The sequence below is a fragment of the Canis lupus genome, chromosome 9 (assembly GCF_011100685.1).
Source record: "Canis lupus familiaris isolate Mischka breed German Shepherd chromosome 9, alternate assembly UU_Cfam_GSD_1.0, whole genome shotgun sequence".
Classification (NCBI taxonomy): Eukaryota; Metazoa; Chordata; class Mammalia; order Carnivora; family Canidae; genus Canis; species Canis lupus.
Window position 1 is genome coordinate 49,070,627 of NC_049230.1, and position 18,732 is coordinate 49,089,358.

Sequence of the window (18,732 nt, forward strand, 5' to 3'; positions counted from 1 at the left end):
TCAAGAATCATGACACACCCAAGAGGCCACAGGTCTCAAGTCAGGACACTCACTTAGGAGCAGCCAGGAGAATTTAGATGAACAGGTTTCACTTGGAAATTCAGATTAAAATTTGGATGACTGAAGACAAAGTAGGCCAGTCTCTGAAAACCAGCTTCAGGAAGAATTGAGAAATAGGAGACAAGGGTGGTTTTTACAACCCGGCTCTCATTGCCTACGTGAGGCTCTGCTTGTGCCAGGCCTCCCTTGGGCACCTGTTGGGCCTGCAGCTGGATAGCCCTGGGGCTGAGAATGGGGAGGGGGGCTTGGCTGGGTGCTAAGGGGAGCAGAGGTGCCCTAATGGGGTCAGGGAAGGAACCAGTGGGGAAGCAGGCCATGTGGGTTGGTGCCAACTTCCAAACAGACCCCTGGGTCTGGGTGTCACCAGACTGGTCAGGGGCTCAAGTACAGTGGTGCTGGTGCTTTGGCTACGCCCTCAACCCCCAACCCGGGGCTCGTGTATTCCTGAGCTCTGGCCCCAGTTTATAGCTTGCCTGCCGCATGGCTAAACTCCTGACCTCTATCCCCGAGATGCTGTACCCATCCCATCCCCGCCGGGGTAACCACAGAAACAAACGGTCCACACTGCTGCCCACCTGCCATCTGAGCCAGGCTTGTCTCCCTCAGGCCCCATCCCAGCAGGCACGGAGAGCCTGGTGTCCCCAAAACACAGTTGCCAGCGCTGGCATTGATGCTGGAAAGGCATCAAACTAGGATGATGGACTCCGACAGAGTAAGTGGATTAAATAACTGAAGTAATGGTTATGTGTTGATTTCCTCAAAACAGCCCTGCCCTCCTGCCTGGGCGGCCGAGGCTGCAGGAGACTTTCTCCCACAGGCACTGCAGCCACATGCTGCACAGCCCCACTGCCCAGTGCCGGGGCCACCAGCGGCCCTGCAGCCACCATAGGTGGCCCACGTGGGCTCTGTGTGCATTCATGTTTAAGAACCACAAAGCCACCCAATGTCCCATAGCACTCCTCCCACGGCCACCAAACGCTCCACCTCCTAGCATGCTCCCAGTTCTGCTCTCCCAACGGATCTAAGAAATCCCATCTCCCATCCTGTGCAGACACATCTGCAATCGGAACACATCTTACAATTAAAGGATGAAGGGCCTCACAATATTGGGTCCACCTGGATGACCCCCAGGGAAAGATCTCGCTTGCTCTTGGCCCTGTTTCAGGGACGCTGCTGGTTGAGCATGAAGGCAAACACTGTGCTGAGAAAACACTCCACAAAGCAAACCAGGCCCAGGGAGGCTGGGAAGGGTGCATAGGCCAGCAGCCTCTGTGGGGAGACAGGCTGGCACTGACCACCTCGTGACTGCTGGTCTCCAGGAGCACAGAGCACAGGTTAAGAACATTAACCTGCTCGCCTACAGCAGTTAGCCTTGAACCTTCTTGGGCTCCATCGGTTTCTAGCTGCTGTGAAAGCAAACCTTTATTCCATCAAGTGGCCTATTTGATAGCCAAGCATCAGAAACTGAGCTATACTCAGCAACATTAAATTCGCTTGAGTTTAAGAGAAAAGTCCCATGGTTTGCACCATTTATAAATCTTTGCTGAAACTCACACCCAAAGAGACATGTGTGAACACACGCTGAGTCCACAGCCCACAGCCAGGCCAGATCTTGGCCAGCCTCTAGCGGAAGAGCCGGTAGGTCCTGGGCAGGCGCCCATCTCTGCTGGACAGCGCCGCCTGGATGTGCTCGTAGGCTGGCAGGTGGCTCAGATCGCCCAGGGCGGCCACTGCAGGCTTCCTGCAAAGCATCTGAGAGGCAACTCTCCGGATGTCTTCTGGCTTCACGCTGCCTGGCACAGGGAACAAAAAGACTTCAAAGGAACGCCCGACTCCTGCACACACTCTGTCTCCTGGTGTGGCTGTGGTCACTACAGACCCAGGGGTCCGAGGCAGGGCTGCGGACGTCAGGGGATCCAGATTCAGCCATGTGAAGACTGTACTATGAGTCAGGGTGAAGTAACAGGAGATTTTCTTGGTAAACAGGGAAGTACCAATGGTTTAGAATCATTTTCAAATGCAGAAACATGTGCCCACCCAGAGAAGTTGATGCATCTAAAACAGAAAAGCTCCTTGTCTGCAGAACTACCCCCATGGAGAGTCTGCAAGGAAGGAAACACTCCCCTCCCCATGCTTCACAGAGGAGCGGCCACACACGCAGCCTGGCCTTCTGAGGAGGGACCCGGGAAGCACAGCTGCCTGGGCACGAAAAGCACACCCTGGGAACACACTGACAGGTAGCTTGATTTTGCTACAGAAAACGAGGCCTTGGGATCCCTGGGTGGCTCAGCAGTTTAGCGCCTGCCTTTGGCCCAGGGCGTGATCCTGGAGACCCGGGATCGAATCCCACATCGGGCTCCCGGTGCATGGAGCCTGCTTCTCCCTCTCCCTCTGCCTATGTCTCTGCCTCTGTCTCTCTCTCTCTGTGTGACTATCATAAATAAATAAAAAAAATTAAAAAAAAAGAAAAAGAAAAAAGAAAACGAGGCCTTAGGGAGATCAGGTGCTGCAATGCTCCATGGTCTGAGGGGCTCCCCAAGGGGCTGGGTAAGGATTCATCCGTGGACAGAACGAGTGCTGGAGTGGCCACGAGTTAACAAATGTCACCACAGAACTATCCTAACCCTTGTGGGGTCACAGACCCTTTGAAGAGCTGATGCAGCAGAGAGAAACCTGTCCCCCAGAGTCACAAGTAAGTAAAATTTTGACAGAGAACTCAGGGACTTCCTGTAGGTCACTCACAGGAGGCCATGGACACCTGCCACAGCGTCACAGACGGCACCACCACATGAGGCCCATGTGGGGCGTTTATGTCCATTATCTCATTGAATCTGCTTAGAAACCTGGAGCAGGGGCACCCTGTCTGGCTCAGTGGTTTAGCGCTGCCTTCAGCCCAAGACCTGATCCTGGAGACCCACGATCAAGTCCCATGTTGGGCTCCCTGCGTGGAGCCTGCTTCTCCCTCTGCCTGTTTCTCTCTCTCTCTCTCTCTCATGAATAAATAAAATCTGAAAAAAATAAAAAAAGAAAGAAACCTGGAGCAGTGATAAAGGCCACTTCACGAGAGGAAAAAAGCTAGGGTCACAGGGTCTGCACTCAGTGAACAAGGCAGAGCTGGTCCAGGACGAGGGCTCAAGAGTGTGGGAGCCACACCTAACCAGGGCCATGGCTGTGTCCTGGGAGGGAAAAGGGGAGCCCGGTCTGGGCACAGCAGCACAGTACTCACGGATGAGCGCACACAACTCGTGGGGCAGCTTTCTGGAACGGGTCGCCAGGACCTGCCTCCCTACGTCCTCAAAGATCACAGGCCTGGACTCCAGGTTCATCATGAGCATGGACATCAGCTGTGTCTTGGCCCGCTCCAGCTCCACCTGGGATTCAACCACTGAGTCACACAGTTCAGTTCGCAGCAGTTCACATACCATCGCCCAATCATGGGCAAGGCACAAGGAAGACAAACTGAACAGTGGGAGTGGGGGTGGGGGAAGACCGGGGTGAGGGGGCAAAGACCACACAGACCCCAGGCATGGCGCCCAGGTTAACTATGTTCCCTGTGTCCTCTAGGGAAACTCTGAGGGGACCAACTTGATCTACTAAGTCTGGGCCTTGAGCCTCTCTGACCAAGTCTGAAACTGAAATCCGTGACTCTGGTGAGTTCCATTCACAAAGGTCAGCCGGAAACCAGAAGGCACAGAAACGCATCTGAGTAAGAGATGATGGTGCCCTGCCTTCAGGAGCTGCCAGGCGTGAGCAGAGCACACACGCTAGAGATGAGGCAGCTGCTGAGGTTCCATGTCATTGTCTACGCATAAGGACTCCTGATTTCAGATAAGTCCTTTCTATTTTTCTAACTCCAGGCAAATACTTAAAACATACCTCAAATTAGCTTCATGTTAGTGGGAAGTACTTCTTCCCAGTGGGCCGCTAATGGAGCCCTCCCACCCCCACTTAAAAAAAATTCTTTTTGAAATATATCTTTTTTTTTTTTTTTTTTTTTGAAATATATCTTTTTTTAAACAATGCTTCTTGGGCGCCTAGGTGGCTCAGATGGCTAAGTGCCTGCCTTCAGCTCAGGTCATGATCTCAGGGTCCTGGGATGGAGTCCTGCATGGGGCTCCCTGCTCATGGGGAATCCGCTTCTCCCTATCCCTCTCCTCCTTCCCTTTCTCCTCCAGCTCATTCTTTCTCAAATAAATAAAATCTTGAAAATTAAAGTAAAATACAGAAATAAACTACCCTTCTTTCTCCGACTAAAAAGGGAATATGGGACTATTGCAAAAAACATGGACTGAATAGGAAAGAAGATCTACAGGTGAAGGCTGTGCGTTAACCCCAAGAGGCACTCAGCCCACACACTGGGGCTCTTTTTCTGGGGCCTTCTATGTGCGTGCATACAAAACCTGCTTATTCATGCCAGCACCAGTCCAGGAAGAAACAAGATCTCTAAATGCGTAAGGTGATCAAAACTATGCCAAAAAAAACACAAGGAAACAAAGACTTAGATTAAAACGTAAAATGGAGTTCGGGACACCCAGCGGGCTCAGTCCAGAGAGCAGATGGCTCTCGGTCTTGGGAGCGTGAGTTCCAGCCCCATGCTGGGGAGAGAGATTACTTTGAAATAAAACCTTTAAAGACAAAACAAAATAAAAACAAAAAAGCAGAACAAAACACAAAATGGGAATTAGAGGAGAGCTCAAGAACTACCCTGAGTGGCCTACTGATCCATGTGGCATGCCTCTAATTCACATGGTTCTGCAGGGTGGCTGAAAAGGACACACAAAACTGCTCTGCACTATTCCTTCCAGGAAGCTGGAGGAGGATGCGGGGCCAGGAAGGTGCAAACACACCCGGTGCTGGCAGGGCAACAACTGTTCTCCATGCTGACAAGGGAGGAGGGGAGGAGCTCAGCTGTAGGCCCCGGCCACCCAGGGGGCTGCACTGCTCTGGCTGGGATATTGGTGCTGGGGGCACAGAGGACGGACCTGCTGCCAGCCACCCCCACGTTATGTTCTCTAACCTGCCAGCACTGTGGGGACATTTGCAGACAGCTCTATGCCATACTTACCACATCCACAGTTCCAGCCATTAAAATAAATTCCTTTGTGAGGATTTCTACCATTTCTCGAACCTTTAAGAAAGAAGGTACAGATGAATGAAGAGTGTGATCTGGGCCCGACAGCCTATCTTTTCCAACCGTGGCAACAACCTCCCTGCTCTCAGAGACCAGCTCTGTATACTGAGACATGACCTGCACAGGAAGTAGAAGCTGCTAGCTCCGGGGCTGGCCCTCACCTGTCTGGGGTCAGCGCTGGCATGGACGCACAGAAGGCCCGTGTCCTCATAGCTATGGTGGTAGGAGGTTGCATTGTACATCCAGTGGTGCCTGTAGGGAGCACGGACAAAGGGACACCTGGAAGGTGGTGTCACAGCCCAAAAGCACCCTCAGCCAGGCCTGGCGACCCTGGGACAGCCAAGTGAGAGGAATCCAACCTACCTGTTGAGCACATTGAGATAGAGCCTGGTAAACATGCCTTTGCCAGGCCCGCCAGCTGAGAAGGAGCCACCGCCTCCCATCATCATGTTCAGTACAGCAAAAGGGATGAAATCTTCCTCCTGCGGGACATGGGAGGGCAGAACTTGTCCGGGAGGTAACCCCCAGTTCCAAGATGTGGTGGGACCCGGCTAGGACTTACCAAGAAGGAACAGCTCTCCAGTCCTATCATGATGTGTGTGAGCTCGGGGAATGGGGCAGGGCCAAGGCTGACGTTGGACATGTCTCTTTCCAGCTGTAACCAAAGAGAGTGAAGAGTGTTTCCACATGAAAAACAAGCAGGCCTCAAAAACCTCTCAGGTCACATGAATTTAAAAACAGCTCCAGGGGCATCTGGTGGCTCAGAGGTGGAGTGTCCAACTCTTGATCTCGGGGTTTTGATTTCAAGCCCCACGTTGGGCTCCACACTGGGTGTGAAGCCTACTTTAAAATAAAAAAATAGGCAAAAAAAACCCCACCATGGTTCTATAGAAATCCTAGATCAACATCCATAAACTCCCTCTAGAGACAAGAATGATCCTTTAGCCTTCCAGTGAAGCTAAATTCACTCCTAACACGCACTTGGGTTTAAGCAAGAAACATGTCCTACTCTGGCACGACGTGTTATGGTAAAGCCACAAAAGCATAGCTAATTCTAACACCTGCAGGATAAAACTGAGAACACACAAAAACAGATACTTAAGAAAACCCCAAAAACCAAAAACAGTCCAGAAACTGCTTTACCTTGACAACACCCCCAGTATACTGCGCTACTGATCTGTCGACATCCACAGCCTTCTCACATCCCCAGGCCGGCTGGGTTCCCAGGAGGTACTTTCTGGCACATTCCACCAGGTGCTCGTGCTCCACCCCAACCCCAGCCAGCACCATGCGGTCAGGGGTGTAATAGTTTCTCAGGTAGGAATGAAGCACTTCTCGATCAATCTTTGCTATGTTTTCTGTGGGGCAGAAACGGTGGAGGCCAACTGTGTTTTCCCGATAAGCAGCCTAATAAAAAGAGGGAGAAATAGATGACAGAGAGGCCATGGCCAAGTCTCCTCCCTTGAGATACTATGACCTTAGCTGTGGCAGCAAAAACCCACAGCTGCTTAGCTTCACTAGTTTGGCAGTAGTTCTGTGTGTTTATAAAAGCAATAAAGTCTACCTCTCCAAAAAGAAGATTAAAAAAAACCCCACATCAAGTAAAAAGTTCATTGTGGAAACAGATTAAGATCTTGTTACTATAGATATGAAAATGTCAGGGGCGCCTGGATCGCTCAGGGGTTGAGTGTCTGCCTTCGTTCGGCTTAGGTCGTGGTCCCGAGGTCCTGGGATCGAGTCCCACATCAGGCTCCCTGTAGGGAGCCTGCTTCTTACTCTGCATGTGTCTCTGCCTCTCTGTGTGTCTCTCATGAACATTAAAAAAAAAAAAAAAAATGAGAACGTGAGAAACTTGCATGAGAAGCAGACATGGAAATGAAGCTTCTGTCCACACCTATAACCTGTGAGCAGCTTCAGGGCCACTGACACAGAGGTAGGGGAGAATGCTTAAGAGTTTTTCCAGTACCTCATGAATCATCTCCGTGAGAAGTGGTTCTGGGTCAGGTCGCATGTTAAGGTCCTCCAGCTCAAATTGGACAGCCATTCGTGTCATCTCAATTTCTTTGTCTACAAAGAACCCAGACAAGGCTCAGACCACACCAGCCAGCAGAGAGATGGTGCAGGGCCTAGGCGCCCAGGCTGGGCCAAGTGTCCCTGTCTGGAGAACACTGGCAGTCTCCTTGGCCTTCATCTGGGGTAGACCTAGGGGCACCTGTGTCAGCGAAGGGGGTACCACCATGTGGGCAGGTGGGCCTCTTGTCCAGCTTGGCCCTGAGGCAGCCACCTGGACCTACTCTGAGCCCCAGTTTCCCTCCAATGAGAGGCACTCAGGCCCCTGACCTGTATGCCCCAAAGGGCCACTGTGAGGATAAAGTCACTTGGGATGCGGGAAGGTGCTTACAAGAGGCACAGTCCAGCATCACAACTGCCACCTCAACAGCTACCTGGAGTATGTACCGGAAAGATCTTAACTCAGCACTAAGGCCCTGAACCACATGGCCAGGCTAACGTGACCAGAGTACAGCCACAGTGGTGGCAATAGTCAGCATAGTCCACTCTGGCCCACTTTAAGCATAGAATTCAAAGTCCTGCCACTACCAGGCCAAGGAAAGGGATGGAGACAGGGACATAGAAGCTTCTGGCAGCACACCAGCCCAACTGTTTAAACACAGTCTGAAGGGACGCCTGGGTGGCTCAGCGGTTGAGCGTCTACCTTCAGGTAGGGGCATGATCCCGGGGTCCTGGGATCGAGTCCCGCATCAGGCTCCCTTGCAGGGAGCCTGCTTCTCCCTCTGCCTCTGTCTCAATCTCTCTTCTTTCTAATGAATAGATAAATAAAATCTTAAAAAAAAAAAAGTAAATAAATAAGTAAATACAGTCTGAAATGTCCTTCAGAAGTCAAAGACCCAGGGCCACCTGGCTGGCTCACTCAGAGGAGCATGCAACTTTTGATCTTGGGGTTGTTTGAGCCCCATGTTGGGTGTGGTACAGAGTACTTAAATGAATAAAAACTTAGAAAAAAAAAATGAAAGACCCAATTTAACTAAAAACATCAGAAGACACAGACCTTTGTCAATGTATTAAGCATAAAGGCCTTTCCAACCATCAGTTATTTCCAAGGTAACCGGGCCAACTCACTGGTAATCGCCCCAAGGGCTGCACACAGTGCTCATCTTCAGGGGCAGGGTTTCCACGTGCCTCCCAACAGCCCAGCTCCCAGCCCTCTCATGCAGCAGCCCAGGGCACACCTGTGAGCCTGGGGTGTAGGACCACGTCAGCCAGCAAACCAACCACTGTGTCCAGGCCTTTAGAATCAGCAGACACAGCATACATGGTCGTGTCCCTGGAAAGCAGCAATGACAGCAGGCACAAAGGTCACAGCAGGGGACACCAGCAGGGGCCATTCCCCATTCTACACTGAAGACCAGCACACACTTGGTATGTCCCATCTCACAGCGTAACTTCCAGCACGCGCTGGAGTGAAAGCAGACGCCCAGGCAGGATGGACAAGAGCCAGTTCTGAGACGTCCCAAGCACAGGATTCCTGCCATGGCGGGGGGGGGGGGGGGGGGTGTCATCATGTGCTTCCTATCTGTGGCCCCAACTGTCTGGTGCACATGCAATATACATGGCCGCATGTGGCTAGGGACACAGCCACATCTGGCAGACCAACACCACCTGCACTATCCACAGGCCCCTACATATGTACGCTGGTACATTCTGGACCTCTCCCTGTCCACAAGAAGACCACTGCCTCTTCCTGGCTGAGTCTCTCCTTATGCTGTTCCCAGAGTCTGAGCCACCTCCTCCCCTCAGCTGGTCTGGCAAACTCAAGACCAGTCCAAGGTCAAGTTTGCTATAGTCGTTCCTCTCCTGACTCCAGATCAGGTTAGTTGTTCGTTCATCCCAGCGCTCCCACCAGTCTTCAGTGTCTGGCTCTCGCAACCATGACCTGTTGTGCAGCCCTCTGCTGTGTCCCTAGTACCTGGCTGGAGTCTCTGGGGGCTGCCTGGCCCTCCAGTATGTTCTCTGCTCTTAGTGTTGCTGTCTGCATGCTTTGCCCACCAAATTCTCCACCCGACCCAGCCCAGGCCAGGCCCATTCTTCACTGCTAACCTCCACAGCCTCTTCAGGGCATGGGTTTCAGTCGGACTCGGACCAAGGATAAGAACCACAGCTCCCCATGGATGCAAAGCAAGCTGGCGTACCTTGATGTCTGGCAGTCACAAATACCCCCGTGCTTTTCCAATGTAAGTAGAATTTCATCTTTGCTCTCAAATCGATCAGTTGACTAGAGAAAATAAATAAGTACACCTAAGTATGCAATCCAAAACCACCTCTAATATGCAATTTTTAAGGAAAAAAGTTTACTTTTATTTTTAAAACATCTGAAATCAGATTATCTTTTAATTTAAATATCTTTTTAGCAGGATTATCTTAGCAATTTTGTCACTTACTAAAACAACTGTTTTAGAAACAATAAAACTTGGTAGGCTCTTCTCAAATACAGTCACAAAAATTACAAATTAGACACTGACCGAAAATGCCAATTTTTCCAAAAAGTGAGCAATTCCGCTAAGATATTTTGCTTCATATCTTGATCCTGAATTAATAAGAACTAGCAATAAAGAGAAAATTGAGAGGTTAAGCCAAACGTTATAATGAAAAGAAACTTTTAACACTGAACATGATCAGACAGGCCGACCTAATTACATGAGGGTGACAGTGTGTCCGCTACCTGGGCTACATATCCATAGCTGCACTGTGTACTGACACCCATGGAGTTGTATGCTTTGTATTTGTGGTAGAAAAGTGTTAGAACTCTAGGAAGGTAGAAAGGGGAAAAACCCATCACCACCATGGCGCCTCAGTGCTTCACGTAGTTGGTTTTTAGGGCCTGTATCACACTTTTCCACACAGAACACAACTTACAGACAATGTGTTTAAGCACAACGATCAATGAAAGTATGTGGGCATGAAAACAAGCAGGATGACCCACAACACCACCAACAGTACTTACTTCCTACCGTACAAAATTGTCCAAATTTGTTCTGGGAGGCCACGCGAAGCCCATTGTCCAGCGTGGTGACTTTGGTTTCAAACTTTTCTTGTCCGTCGACTGTAGCAAAAACAGGCTCAGGCACTCCGGGTAAGGGGGAAGAGAGTGGGACGTGGGGATAGGCACCACCACCACTGAACTGTCTGCGCGAAGGGGCACCGGACCTAAACAGAGGTTGCCCAGTTACAGCACACCTGACACCTCGGAGCCTGTGGTGAGCACCCGGGTGCCCACAGTCACGTTTTGTCTAAGTTAAAACTCAGTGCATCCCGTTCTGTGGATTTCTACACACCCTGAGACGACACACAGGAGTGATCAGAGCCCCACTGCTAGGTACAAATCCAGGCTCGGCCCAGGGGCCTGCAGCAAGTTGATCAGTTCTTTGGGCCGAAATCAGTTCTTCGTCTCTCGTAAAAGACAGTAGTGACAGCACCTCACTGTGATGCGGGTTAACCTCTCATACACAGCCCCTCTAGGGTCCACACACAAGCCAAAGCTCTCAACGCCCTGTCCCCCAGCTGTCTTAGAGCTCTCCCCACCCCACCCCCAGGGCCCCTCGTGGTGGCCTGCTGGCGGCACCCTTAAACACACTCGGTCCTCACCGCAAAGCAGCTGTTCTTCCCGGTCTGGCCTGGCCTGCTCCTACCTGCGCCTTCCCCGCGGCTGCCCCTCCTCCGTTCCTCGTCTCTTGACTTACCAATGCCACCTGCTCGGACAGGCCACCCTCCGCACGCTGCCTGAAGCCCCTGTCCCGCTACCTGCCGCCAGACCGTCCTTCCTGAAGCTGGAAGCCTTCACGCGACCGCTCCCGCTTGGTCCGCGCGCCCGCCGCCGGGGACCAGGGAGAGGCCCCACCAACTATGGCCTGGGAGGGCTTGCTCGCCGCCAAGAGGGCGGGAGGGCGGCGGGGGCGGGGAGCGCGCGGCGCCTGCTGCAGTCGAGGCGGCACCGAGGCCCCGCGGGCTCGGCCTCACGACGGGGCCCCGCGGCAGGACCGGGCCGGGGCGGAGAGGACACGTGGCCTCCGACCGCCCCGTCGGGCCGGGAGGACTGGGCGGGAGAGGGTCCAGCGGCCCGGGAGAGGACAGGCGGATGAGGCTCGGAGCCCGGGCCCGGGGGTCCCGGCAGGGAAGCGCCCCCAGCGCCTCGGAGACGAGGCCGGGGTCCCGAAGCCCCAGCCCGAACCCGCGGCGCTGCGACTGCGCGTGGGGAAGCCAGAGACTGAGCGTTCGGGCGGACGCGCGCCGCCCCGGCCCCCGGCGCGCCCCCTGCTCACCTCAGCCGCGAGCAGCGCCACGAGCCCGAGCCGCGAAGCAGCACCCGCGCCGCCGCCACTACCATAGCCGCCATCTTGGGCCTCCGCCCCTGCTTCTGTCGTCACTTCCGACCCCGCCCTCGAAGCCCCGCCCCTGCGGCGTCAGCCCACGGCGTTCGGTCGCGCGCTTCCGGTGCCGGGAGCGGAAGCCGCGGCGAGAGGCTGGGAGCGGCGGCCGGGCTGCGGGCGACGGGGGCGGGCAAGTCGGGCCGCGGCCGGGGTGGAGCCGGGGCTATGGAGCCGCTGCTGCCGGGCTAGGGAGGGCCGGCGCCGCCGGGCCCGCGGCGATGGCGGGCTACGCGCGCCGCCCGGGCGTCCCTCCGCTGTCGCGAGCCCGGAGCCTCGTCATTCCGGACGGTGAGCGGCCGGGCGGGGCGGCGGGGCCGAGCCCGCCGGACCCCGGGGCCGCCCCCGCCTCGCCGGGCCGGGCTGCAGGTGAGGCGGGCCGCGAAGAGCGCGGCCAATCGCTCTCGTTGTTATTGCAGCTCCAGCGTTCTATGAGCGCCGGTCTTGTCTCCCCCAGCTAGACTGTGAGCGCCCCCATGGCAGGGACCTGGACTCCCACTTCTTCGGCATTCGGCCGACGTTTATGTGCTATGTGCCCAGCCCGGTGCTAGCTTCCGTGGGAGACACAGGTGAGAGACAAGCCTCAGGGAGCCCCGAGCTGGCTGGGCCTGTAGGCTGCTTGCTGTGGCCTTAAGTCCCCCCTGACCCAGCGACTTAGTGTGGCCTTGGGGCGCTCCCCTCCAAGTACAGACACTCACTGTAGGCTGGTAAGTGCCCAGCAGAAGCCCCACAGACCACCTCCTTCCAGGAGACCCTGGCAGCGGCTGGGCTAGTTCATCCCGCTCTCCCTGGAGCATTCAGGCTGCCCTGCAGCCAGGGCATAGGGAGAGCTAGGTGGTTGTGTCAGGGTCTCAGGAGAGTGGCCACCTGTGAGGGTATTCAGGAGGTATCTCAAGACACAGGAGGGCCTGCGCTACCGAACACTGCTCATCAAATCCGACAGGGAGCTTTTTCTGAATCACAGACGCCAGGGCCCACGGAAGCCATACCGTCTCCATGGGCAGGAGCCCCGGGGCCTCGGGTTTGAAAAGTTCCCCGGCCTGTGAGAATCATGGCAATAGAGACCCCGTGTTGGAAAAAAGTTGTCACAGGGGCCTCCATGATCATGGTCAAGCAGTGACGTCTCTTTGCAGATTTTGGCTACGGAAAGGGGAAATGTACTAAGCAAGGTCCTCCTGGAGCCCAAGAGACACATTTCGGAGGTATGGTGGTTGAGCAGTCCTCTCTTTCCCTCTCCCCAACACCTAGTACCAAGCACGTGCCCTGTGCTGGGGTGTCAGTTTGACAGCATATAATTCGTCTGCCAAGTGGGGTGGAGTCCGAAGGATGGACTCTTGACCCTAGGGTAGAAAGAGGGTACGGGGATGGGAGAACCTGAGACGTGCAGGACACAACATGGAAAGTAACAGTAGAGGGGTCTGAGGAGCCTTCACGGGCTCAGACAACAGGAGTCCGCTTTACACAAGGCTGGCACCTGGGCTTAGATGGCTGTGGACTGAAAGGGCCACGGTGTTACTGGTTAGGAACCAGGAGAGCTGGAAGGATGGATGGGTGAGCAGGGAAAGGACAGAGGTGGAGCACTGATTCCCGATGTAGCTGTACCATTAGAACTCTGACGGCCCCTAACACATATTGTGCCCCAAGCCAACTAACACAGTCTGTGTGGGAGTAGAGGCCCATTGTCCTCCCAAAGATCCCGAGGGTGGTCTCCGTGGGCAGCAAGGTGGGGGAACCAAGGGGTTGGGAACAGGAAGGAGAATTCATAAGGGAACTATACTCCTGTTACCGGGCTGGAACTCACAAGCCCAAGCCGCTCTACTGACTGAGCCAGCCAGGTGCCCCAGGAAGGAGAATTCAGAGTGTGGAAGTACATCTCTTTTATTGGCTAGGTTTTTCGTTTCCTAGAATCAGTGCGAGCAATAAGGGTGAAGTCCTGATTTTAGATGTGGTCGTGTTCTAGAAAAAAAATTTTTTTTGTTTTTGTTTTCTTGTGTTCTAGAAAAATTAAAGTGGAGCTTCCTTTTTAATGATTTTCAGGAGACGTTTTGCAATTGTGTTGTATGATCCTGTTTCAGGTGATAAACTTGAAGATCTTACAGAGGCCAATCCGTTCTCCTTTAAAGAGTTTCTGAAAACCAAGAACCTCACCCTGTCAGGAGAGGATACAGCCAACAACAGGATTTATTCAAAGGTAGATCCAAGGCATCATCTGCAATGACTATTCACAGAAAAACATCCAGAGGACCTCTCTCTTCCATCGTGGGAGACATGGCAGGAGCTGGGGGAGAAAGGGAGCCCGCCCCTCACGCTGGTGGGAAAGTTGGGTAGAGAAGCTGCTGGGAGCCCTCCTCTTCCCTGCTAGACAGGACAGGGCCTTTTGTTCCACTGTTGAGCACCTTGGAAGATAGGTCGCTAGCGGTTACTGAGTCTGAGCTGTGCCTCTGACTGTTTTCTTTAGGAACCCACAAGACACTCACTGGGACTCAGCCGCAACTCCTCAACTTCCCAGACTGTGGGGTATGGCCTGGAATATCAGCAGCCATTTTTTGAAGACCCTACGGGGGCTGGTGACCTTCTGGATGAGGATGAAGACGAGGATGAGGACAATGGGTGGAATGGGGCCTACTTGCCATCCACTGTGGAACAGACCCGCTCCTCAGGGGTCGCCACCAGCACGTCACCTTGCAGCACATATGTCTCCTTTTTCTCCACTCCATCGGAGCTGGTGGGGCCCGAGACCCTGCCTCCGTGGACACTGAGCAACTCTGACTCTCACACCTCTCCAGCGGGGAGCCCCAGTGCAGACTTTGTAGCTCACGGAGAGTCTCTGGGGGACAGGCATCTCCGGACACTGCAGATAAGCTATGAAGCAGTAAGTGAGAGGGCTCTGCATCTGTGCCTGGCCAGCACCTCATGTCTGAGCAGACAACCTGGAGCCTCTAAATGGCCTTGGGGGCCTGGGGTCTTGGCTCCAGGGACAAGATGGTCTGCTAGAGTTCCCATGTGGCAGTCCTCTGAGTTGGTGGATTCCGTACATGGTGTGCCACCAGAAGAGCCGTGTGCGGGGCAGCGAGGTGCAGCCCCTCTCAGGCCCCTCGAAGGCCACCCTTCAGGAAAGGGCCCGCTCAGGGACATCTCGCTGTGTTCGGAGTAGAAGTTTTTTTTTTTTAGAAATGATTATCACCTAAAAGAGGAGTAAAACTGGCCTCCGTGATCATAGGCTTTTAAAGGGAGAGTATTCTATTCATGGTTATCTTCTGTAAGTGAACAGTATGTTGACTTTCCAGAATATTCTTTCATCAGTTCCAGAGCCAATTTGCAGAGGTACAGACTCCTTTTCAGTGAGATACAGTTTCTTTTCTTTTCTTTTTTTTTTTTTTTTAAGATTTTATTTATTTATGCATAGAGACACAGAGAGAGAGAGAGAGGTAGAGACACAGGCAGAGGGAGAAGCAGGCACCATGCAGAGAGCCTGACGTGGGACTCGATCCTAGGGTCTCCAGGATCAGGCCCTGGGCTGCAGGCTGCACTAAACCACTGCACCACCGGGGCTGCCTGAGATATAGTTTCTAATAGGATTTTTTTTCTTTACAGCTGAAAGATGAAAATTCTAAGCTGAGAAGAAAGCTCACTGAGGTGCAGAGCTTCTCTGAGACTCAAACAGAAATGTACGTAGGCTTTGAGTCAGCGCTGCACTTCAAAACACCTGCTAACACTCAAGTTAGTCTTCCGTCAGTAATGAAGTGATCAGGGTGGAACCGAGCTTGGCTTTCATTGTATGTGTCTTGTGTTCTGAGCGAAAGTTTATTTCAAACACTAGGCCCAAACCCACCATGCTGGCTGAGAACCAGAGAGCAGTCAGTCTCGAGGCCCAGTGCCCTTGTGGTGTTAGCTACCCTGCCCCACTTAACTGCCTCTTGGGTGTATTTTGAGAGTAAGGTGCATGAGTATTAAAAATTGGGTGTTTTCTGTCCCAAGGGTGAGGACACTAGAGCGGAAGCTGGAGGCCAAGATGATCAAGGAGGAAAGCGACTACCATGATCTGGAGTCAGTAGTCCAGCAGGTGGAGCAGAACCTGGAGCTGATGACGGTGCGGGGAGGGGGGGGGTGTCTGGGGGGGGGGGGCATTGTGATGCACCGGGTGTTGCGGGCTGGTGTGAGGATGGATCCCTCATAATGGGCCTGGGGTGGGGGCCAAGGGCTGGCTTCATCCTGCATTGGGGGCTCACCATGGTATACTGTGCTGATGCCTTTTTTTTTTTGGTGACAGAAACGGGCTGTGAAGGCAGAAAATCATGTCATGAAGCTGAAGCAGGAGATCAACTTGCTACAGGTGATTGGACAGCACGTGCACAGGTTCCAGGGGCCTCCCTAGCAGCTGCGGCTCCTACCCTGACTCAGATGAAGGAAGCAGCCTGGTCCTCCTGGCCCCATTTCCTCTGCTCCACGTAAGGGCGGTGGGCATGTACCAGATTGTCCAGAACAGCGTGGACCCTGGCCCGGCTTTCCCATTTCTGCACATTGTGCAGAGGGTGGACTGAAGGGCCAGGGAGTCCCATGGGCCCCAAGAGCCCTCTCAGGAGGGGCCAGCCCCATCTACTTGCTGCTCTGCTGAGGCTGCTGGGGTTGGCTTTAGCCGCCTTGCCTTCCAGACGCTCTCCCATTCAGCTACCAAAGTGCTTTACTGCTCTCGCCCACCCCCAGGCACAGGTCTCGAACTTCAAGCGTGAGAATGAAGCCCTGCGGTCCGGCCAGGGCGCCAGCCTGACGGTGGTAAAGCAGAACACCGACGTGGCCTTGCAGAACCTCCGTGTCGTCATGAATAATGCCCACGCCTCAATAAAGTGAGTGTGGGGGAGCTGAGGGTGCTGGGGCATGGGATGGGGTGAGGCAGAGATGGCCAGTGGGCTCGGGGCGCAGAAGTAGGGGCAGTCCTCAGCTTGGTGTTTGAAACCGGGACACAGCTCACAGCAGACAGGGCTCTAGGGGCAGGAGTGCACTCAATGGTCCCGTTAATCTCGAGACCACACATTGTGTGCGGGACCAGCAGGCCCTTGAACCATCCACATAGTAATCACATTTTTACCTAGCCCTCATCTCAGATGGATCACGGTCCCTACTCCCACACCTGCCAAACACCTCAGTTCTGAACAGAGAGGAATAACAGTTTACATCCTGTCGTAAGAAGCAAATGAGTTCGTAGGAGGACCCCCCTCCCCCAAGATGGCTGGTGCTGACCTCCCCGAGCATCCCATCTGCCTGCCACGGGCTGGGCCCCTCTCCTGTTGGGGCCATTGGACAGTCATAGCCTCGGGTCCATAATGTCTATGTTTCCGTTTCAGGCAGCTGATTTCTGGAGCTGAAACATTGAATCTTGTAGCTGAAATCCTTAAATCTATAGACAGAATTTCTGAAATTAAAGATGAAGAGGAGGAGTCTTGATAGCACTGAGGTGCTTCCAGGTTGCAGCACCACTCACACTCAGACGTCCCTGTGCTCTGGATTTGGAAGTGCCATTGCATCTTTAAACGTGTTGTCCTCACCCGTAGTAAAGATATTTATCATGACATACTAATTTCATAACCTGACAGCACTAGCAGCTAACTGCAAGGACAAGCAGGCCACGTGTGAGAGCCACGCCTGGCTCCTCTGCAGCCCTTCTGGGTGAGCTCCCACTACTTCACAGACAGACTCTGATGCTCTATCGGAAGACGTTTCTATAAAAGCCAGTGATTTTTTGAAGTTACTAAACCTGAAAACCACAGTTTTATAATGTTTTCCGTTGTCATTTTAGAATGCTAATTATAAGTCAATTGTTTGTCCTTAATTTTGAAAGAGAGAAAGTAGGTGAGCTGTAGTCATAGGAAGCCTCAGAAGGTCCTGGTGCCTCTGTGACCTCATTTAGTCCCCAGCTGGCTCGGAGTCCATCCTGTGGCCCCATGGGTGGTGCCTGCCTTGGGAGACCTGAGCGCCACTGCCCCACATAAGCCCCAGGTCCCACAGGCTGTCTGCTCTGTGCAGTCATCTAAACACACCTGTGGGCCTTCAGGTTTTAAAAACTGCTTGGGCTGGAGAGTTCTGATATATGTTGCCAGGGGTGGTTTATACAATGAAGTTTAGAATCGAATTTATAGAGTGTGCAGGCCTTCCTGTGCTGGCACAAGGTCTGCCAGGGTGCCTTTCCAAATGCTTTCCCACATAGGGAAGTCATAACCTACACTATGTGCCTTCTTGGCTATTTTTCTGTAGATTTTTTTTTTTTTTAATAAATTTCCCTTTTACCTTCCTGTTCCAATTGACAGCTTTTCTACTTAATAAATTATAAATTCTACATAATAAGTAAATTATGAGTCTATGAACTGCCCCTTTCTTTCTGACTTAACCAGTTCTTCATGCTTGAGACTCAGTACTGGCCTCTGACTTCAGGGCCTCCATCTTGTCACAAGAGGTCATTTGTGCTGACAGGTTAAGCCTTAGTCCCATGCCCTGGGGGGTCAAGGGGAGACTGACCACTGCTGCGTGGGCCTGATCACAGTGGCCAGTGCACTAGGGGTCAGAGCTGCGTGTTTTGGAGTTGGACAGATTGGAGTCTAGTATTGCAGCATTCTTTCGCGTGGTTGAATTTTAAGACATTTAGACTGCTAAACTCTCTGATCCTAGCTACAGGTACGAGCTTTCCAGAAATCCCTGCCAGACATGTCCTTCAGGGTACCCTCACCTCTTGCTCCAGCCTGCTGGTAAGAAGCAGGTTCTGGGCTCTGCAGCAAGTGCTAGGATGCGGTTCTCTTCTGGGCCAGCAGACAGGGCCAGCCAATGAGCTAGAAAGCAGGGGCGGGGCTCCCGGGGAGGATGCCTCTGGGCACAGCTGCAGCCCCAGCATCTTAAGGGGGTGGCTCTTAGCGCCCCTGATGCGTTCCACCTGCTCTTGAGCCCGCCAGACCCCTACCACCTCCACAGGGGCTTGCGGAGAGGCTGCGGGCGCCAGAAGGGTCTAGATGAAGTAAGGAGCTGGATGCACGCTCGGGCTCTTACTGCTCCGTCTCCCGCGTGTGCTTGGTGTGTTCCATGATAAAAGATTCAAACTGGGGGGACGTGCAGCTC

General features: G+C 53.3%; 2 protein-coding genes across 11 annotated transcripts; one reads left to right on the top strand and one right to left on the bottom strand.

The window, feature by feature from the left end:
• Nucleotides 1–1,467: 1,467 nt before the first annotated feature.
• Nucleotides 1,468–11,681, bottom strand: PMPCA (peptidase, mitochondrial processing subunit alpha). 7 transcript variants are annotated; one of them, XM_038548779.1, is made up of 13 exons: nt 11,527–11,681; nt 10,212–10,414; nt 9,730–9,809; nt 9,400–9,482; nt 8,440–8,534; nt 7,158–7,258; nt 6,335–6,598; nt 5,754–5,846; nt 5,555–5,673; nt 5,353–5,443; nt 5,126–5,188; nt 3,287–3,431; nt 1,468–1,853 (listed from the first exon to the last, which is right to left on the bottom strand). In XM_038548779.1, the coding sequence occupies exons 1-13, from the start codon at nt 11,598–11,600 to the stop codon at nt 1,684–1,686; spliced, it is 1,581 nt and encodes a 526-aa protein (XP_038404707.1). In that variant the 5' UTR covers nt 11,601–11,681; the 3' UTR covers nt 1,468–1,683. The 7 variants fall into 7 exon arrangements, 4 of the variants coding, with proteins under 4 accessions (XP_038404707.1, XP_038404710.1, XP_038404709.1 ...); XM_038548782.1 differs by lacking the exons at nt 9,730–9,809; nt 11,527–11,681 and adding exons at nt 8,627–8,735; nt 10,948–11,102; XR_005364808.1 differs by having other exon boundaries at nt 1,714–1,853; nt 3,287–3,445.
• Nucleotides 11,682–11,721: 40 nt separating this feature from the next.
• On the top strand, nt 11,722–17,967 carry ENTR1 (endosome associated trafficking regulator 1). Of its 4 annotated transcripts, none has more exons than XM_038548784.1 (10): nt 11,785–11,922; nt 12,051–12,200; nt 12,765–12,833; nt 13,707–13,822; nt 14,090–14,503; nt 15,226–15,299; nt 15,610–15,694; nt 15,902–15,964; nt 16,336–16,475; nt 16,974–17,967. In XM_038548784.1, exons 1-10 carry the CDS (start codon nt 11,853–11,855, stop codon nt 17,071–17,073), a joined length of 1,281 nt encoding a protein of 426 aa, XP_038404712.1. In that variant the 5' UTR covers nt 11,785–11,852; the 3' UTR covers nt 17,074–17,967. The 4 variants fall into 4 exon arrangements, 3 of the variants coding, with proteins under 3 accessions (XP_038404713.1, XP_038404712.1, XP_038404711.1); XM_038548783.1 differs by having other exon boundaries at nt 15,610–15,721; nt 16,974–17,930; XM_038548785.1 differs by lacking the exon at nt 12,051–12,200 and having other exon boundaries at nt 11,722–12,000; nt 15,610–15,721; nt 16,974–17,930.
• The last annotated feature ends 765 nt before the right edge of the window (nt 17,968–18,732 follow it).

Excerpts from the sequence above, each read along its gene's own strand:
- PMPCA (XM_038548779.1), bottom strand. The coding sequence starts at position 11,600 with ATGGCGGCTATGGTAGTGGCGGCGGCGCGGGTGCTGCTTCGCGGCTCG. Across the intron at positions 7,259-8,439 it reads CCTACACCCCAGGCTCACAG|ACAAAGAAATTGAGATGACA; the intron begins GTGTGCCCTGGG and ends GGTTCTTTGTAG. Across the intron at positions 6,599-7,157 it reads TCACGGAGATGATTCATGAG|GCTGCTTATCGGGAAAACAC; the intron begins GTACTGGAAAAA and ends TCTTTTTATTAG.
- ENTR1 (XM_038548783.1), top strand. The coding sequence starts at position 11,853 with ATGGCGGGCTACGCGCGCCGCCCGGGCGTCCCTCCGCTGTCGCGAGCC. Across the intron at positions 11,923-12,050 it reads GAGCCTCGTCATTCCGGACG|CTCCAGCGTTCTATGAGCGC; the intron begins GTGAGCGGCCGG and ends TTGTTATTGCAG. Across the intron at positions 15,965-16,335 it reads AGGAGATCAACTTGCTACAG|GCACAGGTCTCGAACTTCAA; the intron begins GTGATTGGACAG and ends GCCCACCCCCAG.